The sequence below is a fragment of the Pelobates fuscus genome, chromosome 5, assembly GCF_036172605.1.
Source record: "Pelobates fuscus isolate aPelFus1 chromosome 5, aPelFus1.pri, whole genome shotgun sequence".
NCBI lineage: Eukaryota > Metazoa > Chordata > Amphibia > Anura > Pelobatidae > Pelobates > Pelobates fuscus.
The window spans coordinates 10,003,014-10,010,692 of NC_086321.1; the positions used below are offsets into that span (position 1 = coordinate 10,003,014).

The 7,679-nt window shown below is 54.5% G+C and overlaps 1 protein-coding gene across 3 annotated transcripts; it reads left to right on the forward strand.

Moving 5' to 3' along the window:
- The first annotated feature begins 4,652 nt into the window (after positions 1–4,652).
- On the forward strand, positions 4,653–6,356 carry RPP25L (ribonuclease P/MRP subunit p25 like). Of its 3 annotated transcripts, none has more exons than XM_063456697.1 (2): positions 4,653–4,700; positions 5,726–6,356. In XM_063456697.1, exon 2 carries the CDS (start codon positions 5,743–5,745, stop codon positions 6,298–6,300), a length of 558 nt encoding a protein of 185 aa, XP_063312767.1. In that variant the 5' UTR covers positions 4,653–4,700; positions 5,726–5,742; the 3' UTR covers positions 6,301–6,356. The 3 variants fall into 3 exon arrangements, with proteins under 3 accessions (XP_063312767.1, XP_063312766.1, XP_063312768.1); XM_063456696.1 differs by having other exon boundaries at positions 4,669–4,730; XM_063456698.1 differs by having other exon boundaries at positions 4,683–4,706.
- Positions 6,357–7,679: the final 1,323 nt, after the last annotated feature.

A 7,679-nucleotide genomic window follows, 5' to 3' on the forward strand; every position in this document is an offset into this window, starting at 1 on the left:
CAGGGGCCATAGTCACGGGGCAGGAGGCTGGCAGACAGTCACAGAGGCCATAGTCACAGGGCGGGAGGCCGGCAGTCACAGGGGCCATAGTCACGGGGCAGGAGGCCGGCAGACGGTCACAGGGGCCATAGTCACGGGGCAGGAGGCCAGCAGACAGTCACAGGGGCCATAGTCACGGGGCGGGAGGCCGGCAGACGGTCACAGGGGCCATAGTCACGGGGCAGGAGGCCGGCAGACGGTCACAGGGGCCATAGTCACGGGGCAGGAGGCCGGCAGACGGTCACAGGGGCCATAGTCACGGGGCAGGAGGCGGCAGACGGTCACAGGGGCCATAGTCACGGGGCAGGATGCCGGCAGACGGTCACAGGGGCCATAGTCACGGGGCAAGAGGCCGACAGACGGTCACAGGGGCCATAGTCACGGGGCAGGAGGCCGGCAGACGGTCACAGGGGCCATAGACACTGGGCAGGAGGCCGGCAGACGGTCATAGGGGCAATAGTCATGGGGCAGGAGGCCGGCAGACAGTAACAGGGCCCACAGTCACGGGGCAGGAGGCTGGCAGATGGTCACAGGGGCCATAGTCACAGGGCAGGAGGCTGGCAGACAGTCACAGAGGCCATAGTCACAGGGCGGGAGGCCGGCAGTCACAGGGGCCATAGTCACGGGGCAGGAGGCCGGCAGACGGTCACAGGGGCCATAGTCACGGGGCAGGAGGCCGGCAGACGGTCACAGGGGCCATAGTCGTGGCGCAGGAGGCCGGCAGACAGTCACAGGGGCCATAGTCACGGGGCGGGAGGCCGGCAGACGGTCACAGGGGCCATAGTCACGGGGCAGGAGGCCGGCAGACGGTCACAGGGGCCATAGTCACGGGGCAGGAGGCCGGCAGACGGTCACAGGGGCCATAGTCACGGGGCAGGAGGCCGGCAGACGGTCACAGGGGCCATAGTCACGGGGCAGGAGGCCGGCAGACGGTCACAGGGGCCATAGTCACGGGGCAGGAGGCCGGCAGACGGTCACAGGGGCCATAGTCACGGGGCAGGAGGCCGGCAGACGGTCACAGGGGCCATAGTCACGGGGCAGGAGGCCGGCAGACGGTCACAGGGGCCATAGTCACGAGGCAGGAGGCCGGCAGACGGTCACAGGGGCCATAGACACTGGGCAGGAGGCCGGCAGACGGTCATAGGGGCAATAGTCATGGGGCAGGAGGCCGGCAGACGGTCACAGGGCCCATAGTCACGGGGCAGGAGGCTGGCAGATGGTCACAGGGGCCATAGTCACAGGGCAGGAGGCTGGCAGACAGTCACAGAGGCCATAGTCACAGGGCGGGAGGCCGGCAGTCACAGGGGCCATAGTCACGGGGCGGGAGGCCGGCAGACGGTCACAGGGGCCATAGTCGTGGGGCAGGAGGCCGGCAGACAGTCACAGGGGCCATAGTCACGGGGCGGGAGGCCGGCAGACGGTCACAGGGGCCATAGTCACGGGGCGGGAGGCCAGCAGACGGTCACAGGGGCCATAGTCGCGGGGCAGGAGGCCGGCAGACAGTCACAGGGGCCATAGTCACGGGGCAGGAGGCCGGCAGACGGTCACAGGGGCCATAGTCACGGGGCAGGAGGCCGGCAGACGGTCACAGGGGCCATAGTCACGGGGCAGGAGGCCGGCAGACGGTCACAGGGGCCATAGTCACGGGGCAGGAGGCCGGCAGACGGTCACAGGGGCCATAGTCACGGGGCAGGAGGCCGGCAGACGGTCACAGGGGCCATAGTCATGGGGCGGGAGGCCAGCAGACGGTCACAGGGGCCATAGTCACGGGGCGGCAGGCCGGCAGACGGTCACAGGGGCCATAGTCGCGGGGCAGGAGGCCGGCAGACGGTCACAGGGGCCATAGTCGCGGGGCAGGAGGCCGGCAGACGGTCACAGGGGCCATAGTCACGGGGCAGGAGGCCGGCAGACGGTCACAGGGGCCATAGTCACGGGGCAGGAGGCCGGCAGACGGTCACAGGGGCCATAGTCACGGGGCAGGAGGCCGGCAGACGGTCACAGGGGCCATAGTCACGGGGCAGGAGGCCGGCAGACGGTCACAGGGGCCATAGTCACGGGGTGTAAATCATAGGCGTGCGCACCGGGTGTGCCGGGTGTGCCTGGGCACACCCTAATCACACCTCCGTGCTGCACTGCCTCTGGGCAGACTGACATGTCGGGTCCTCGGTCTATGACCGAGGACCCGACACAGGAGGGGGCCAGCGGCGTGCACACAATGCCGCCGGGTGAGAGGCCCCTCCTGTCCGTCTGCCCTGATCCTCAGTCTGCAGCTCCGCTGGGAGTGAGCTGCAGACTGAAGTATCTCGCGATCTCCAGCCTGTCAGAGCGTTGCCACGGCAACGCTCTGCCTGGAGATCGCGAGACTCACCATGTGGTCTGCAGCTCACTCCCGGCGGAGCTGCAGACTGAAGAGAGAGGGCGCCCACTGGACCACCAGGGCAGGTATTTAAACCCCCCTCTGCCCCTTGTCACTCACTGCCCAGCCACCCTGCCTCTGCACCCATACCCCCCCTAACCCCTGTCCCTAGCCCTCTAACCCCCTAACCCCTGTCACTCACTGCCCCCCACCCCCCCTAACCCCTGTCACTACCCCTCTAACCCCTGTCACTACCCCTCTAACCCCTGCCACTACCCCTCTAACCCCTGTCCCTAACCCCTGTCACTACCCCCCAACCCCTGTCACTACCCCTCTAACCCCTGTCACTACCCCCTTAACCCCTGTCCCTAACCCCTGTCACTACCCCTCTAACCCCTGTCACTACCCCTCTAACCCCTGTCACTACCCCCTTAACCCCTGTCACTACCCCCCTAACCCCTGTCACTACCCCCCTAACCCCGTCTCTAACCCCTGTCACTACCCCCCTTAACCCCTGTCACTACCCCCCTAACCCCTGTCACTACCCCCCCAACCCCTGTCACTACCCCTCTACCCCCCCAACCCCTGTCACTACCCCTCTACCCCCCTAACCCCTGTCACTACCCCCTAACCCCTGTCACTACCCCCTAACCCCTGTCACTACCCCCTAACCCCTGTCACTACCCCCTAACCCCTGTCACTACCCCCCTAACCCCTGTCACTACCCCCCTAACTCCTGTCACTACCCCCCTAACTCCTGTCACTACCCCCCTAACTCCTGTCACTACCCCCCTAACTCCTGTCACTACCCCCCAACTTCTGTCACTACCCCCCAACTTCTGTCACTACCCCCCTAACTCCTGTCACTACCCCCCTAACTCCTGTCACTACCCCCCTAACTCCTGTCACTACCCCCCTAACTCCTGTCACTACCCCCTAACCCCCTAACCCATGTCACTGCCTCTCCACCCCCCAACCCCTGTCACTGCCCCTCTACCCCCCTAACTCCTGTCTCTACCCCCCAACCCCTGTCACTACCCCTCTACCCCAACCCCGTTCACTGCCCCTCTACCCCCTAACCCCTGTCACTACCCCTCTACCCCCTAACCCCTGTCACTACCCCTCTACCCCCTAACCCCTGTCACTACCCCTCTACCCCCCAACCCCTGTCACACCACTCTACCCCCCTAACCCCTGTCACTGCCCCTTTACCCCCCTAACCCATGTCACTGCCTCTCCAACCCCCTTAACCCCTGTTACTGCCCATCCACTCCCCCACCCCCTGTCACTGCCCCTCTACCCCAACCCCTGTCATTACCCCTCTATCCCCAACCCCTGTCATTACCCCTCTATCCCCCTAACCCGTCACTACCCCTCTACCACCCCTAACCCCTGTTACTACCCCCTAACCCCTGTCACTAACCGTCTACCCCCGCTACCTCCTGTCACTGCCCCTCCACCCCCCCACCTCCTGTCCCTCTACCCCCCCAACCCCTGTTGCTGCCCCTCCACCCTCCTAACCCCTGTCGCCCACACAGTGCACCCCTCACAATCATACACACTGTACCCCACACACACTGAATCCCTCACAATTACACAAACTGTACCCCTTACAATTACATACACTGTACCCCTCACAATCACACACACTGCACCCTTCACAATTACACCACACTGTACCCCTCGCAATCACACACACTGCACCCCTCGCAATCACACACACTGCACCCCTTACACGCTGCACCGCTCACAATCACACACACTGCACAGCTCAGCTCACAATCACACATACACTGCACCTACGTATACTTGTATTTGTGTGTGTATATGTATATATATATATATATATATATATGTGTGTGTGTGTGTGTATAAAAATACATATATACGTGGCGTGTGTGTTTGTGCTTTAGGGTGCACACCCTAATGCAACAGTCTGCGCACGCCTATGGTGTAAATGTTTAAGAAACATTAAATAGTCAATGAATAAACAGAGAGCTGGTGTTGGTGTGTTAGTGAATGTTATACTTTGTATCACTGTGTGTTAGAGAGCTGGCTCATTGTTAGTGGGAGCAGATAAACATGGCGGCAGTTCTCAGTGCGGCCAGCAGGTGGCAGTATGTGCCCCCAGGATTGCACGCAGGCCGCCGTCGCCGCTGATGACGTCTGCGTTCCACGGCTGACACGCACTGATTTCGGCGAGTTCATGTAATTGGTTAGACAGCTGTGAGCGGATTGGTTGGTGATATCGGATAACCACGCCCCTTCGACGTGGCTAAAATTGCGTCGAAATGAACCTGTGAGGGTGAGTGTGAGTGTGCACTAACCTGGGCCGGTAAGTTACTTACTGAGCCGGCACTGAATGGGTTAAACTGCCTGTACCAATAATAATATCCGAGTCTGGCACTGAATGGGTTAAACTGTCTGAACTAATAATACCAGAGTCTGGCACTCAATGGGTTAAACTGTCTGTACTACTAATAATAATATCAGAGTCTGGCACTGAATGGGTTAAACTGTCTGTACTACTAATAATAATATCAGAGTCTGGCACTGAATGGGTTAAACTGTCTGTACTACTAATAATAATATCAGAGTCTGGCACTGAATGGGTTAAACTGTCTGTAATAATAATATCAGAGCCTGGCAACTGTCTGTACTAATAATATCAGAGTCTGGCACTGAATGGGTTAAACTGTCTGTACTAATAATATCAGAGTCTGGCACTGAATGGGTTAAACTGTCTGTACTAATAATAATACCAGAGTCTGGCACTGAATGGGTTAAACTGTCTGTGCTAATAATAATACCAGAGTCTGGCACTGAATGGGTTAAACTGTCTGTACTAATAATATCAGAGTCTGGCACTGAATGGGTTAAACTGTCTGTACTAATAATAATATCCGAGTCTGGCACTGAATGGGTTAACTGTCTGTACTACTAATAATAATATCAGAGCCTGGCACGGAATGGGTTAAACTGTCTGTAATAATAATATCAGAGCCTGGCACTGAATGGGTTAAACTGTCTGTACTAATAATAATATCCGAGTCTGGCACTGAATGGGTTAACTGTCTGTACTACTAATAATAATATCAGAGCCTGGCACGGAATGGGTTAACTGTCTGTACTACTACTAATAATAATATCAGAGTCTGGCACTGAATGGGTTAAACTGTGATGATGATAATAATAATAATAATATCAGAGTCTGATCTAATGCTAAATGGCAAGAAACTAACAATACTGTAACAGTTGCAAGAGGTTTTTTTTTTACCCCTCCTTTTTGTCTACAATCTCACAGTTCTTTTTTTTTTTTTTCCCATTTAGACCTTCACCGCTAACTAATGGAGAATTACAGGAAGGTGAAAGTCCTGGAGAAGGAGATGAAAGTTCCTATTCCAGACCTGCCTTCTGACATCATTGAAATGAAGGTGAAGGATGGCAGTAAAATCCGCAATTTAATGGGTTTTGCTATGGGTAAGATGGAGGCTCAGAATGTCCGGCAGATTGCGTTCAGTGGCTCCGGGAAAGGTCTAGGAAAGACCATCTCCTGTGTGGAGATCATGAAGAGATGTCTACAGGATCTGCACCAGATTACAAAGATCTGCTTCAGAGAGACGGAGGAGATCTGGGAGCCTATTGTTTCCGATGTAGGTTTGGACTCCTTAACTGTTAAAAGAAACACCCCAGCCATCTTTGTTCTGCTCAGTAAGGACCCTTTGAATCCATCTGAGCCTGGCTATCAGGCACCTGGCAGCTATGATTCTCTGTGGATGCAGGAACTCAAGGAAGAGTCAGTGGGACAGAAAAGGAGACGGCCGGGGACGGGCAGAGGAGCGTTGCATGGTAGAAAGCAGCCCAAGGCTCCCGCTGGGCGCGGCGATACCTACAAGAAGTCTTAGTAGTAAAGAAGGGCTTGTTTCTGTAAATTATAAATAAAAGTTGCTTTCTACAACTGCGCCGCTAAAGTCTCGTGTCCAAAACCAGGTTTTCGTTTAGAATTTCATAAAACATGCAACAGTTTAACAGACACAGTAAGATTTCCAACACTCTGACTACAAGCTCACAATCCAATAGGGGGTGACAAGTTAAATATGGATTGCAGGAATGATATATTTGTGTTTGATGTGAATTATCTTAGAGGGACACTCCAGACCGCTAAAGCACTTTAGTTGACTAAAGTGATTTATGTGTGAAGAGTGTCATCTATTTTTTTTTTTAATCTATTTTACAAAAAAGTGCTAATTTCAAAGGAACTGCCATTTTTATAAATTAATCTTGCTAGACCTCCTGGCTGTCAGACACTCGGTCCTGTTACTTCCTGGTTTGGTTAGCTCAGTGGAGATAAACTCAAGAGGCAGCAATTGCCCAGAGCACCTGCCTTGCAAAGACTTCTTATTGAACTGCACTGGGAATCTGTGATTGGACAGCCTTAGAAAATCTGGGCGGGGTTAGAAGGGGAGGGCTTGCAAAGGCTTCAGACAAGAGATCTGCAGGTTTTGCAATTTGTGTGTAGACCTACCCCAAGGGGAAAATGCATAATTAAAGGAATACATGTTTTCATTGGAAGTATATCTACTAAACAGTGATGTTGATTTTATTTTTAAATTTGAGCAGTGAAGTGTCGTTTTTAAGGATGTTCTAAGAGAAAGCAGATAGAAGTGCTGAATAATAAGGTGGGGGAGAATAGGGGAGTACTGACTAAGAAGGCAAAGATTTAGGAAGCAGAGTAGGTCAGTACTGAGTAATAACATGTACACATTGCATGCAAGAAAAAACATTGAATCGGGAGCAGAGAAGGGTTGTACTGAGTAATAATGAGGAGCAAAGTATGGGAGTGCTGGGAATTAATGGCAGATAAGAGGGAGCAGAGAAGGCTTTGCCATCCTGGTTCATATTGGAAAACTTCCGGCTCATATTGGCGCACATCCTGGCACACTACCCACTCATATTGGCTTACTCCCCGTTCATATTGGCAAACTCTTTGCTCATACCGGCACACTCCCCACTCATAATGGTATACTCTAGGCTCACACTAGCACACTCCTTGCTCATATTCACACACTACTGGCTCATATTGACACACTCTGGACTTATATTGGCACACTTCCGGCTCATACTGGCACACTTCCTGCTCATATCCACACACTACTGGCTCATATTAACACACTCTTGGCTTAAATTGGCACAATGCCAGCTCATACTGGCACACTTAGCTCATATTGGTACACTCTTCGCTCATAACTGGCACACAATTTGGTCATATTGACACTCTGGGCTC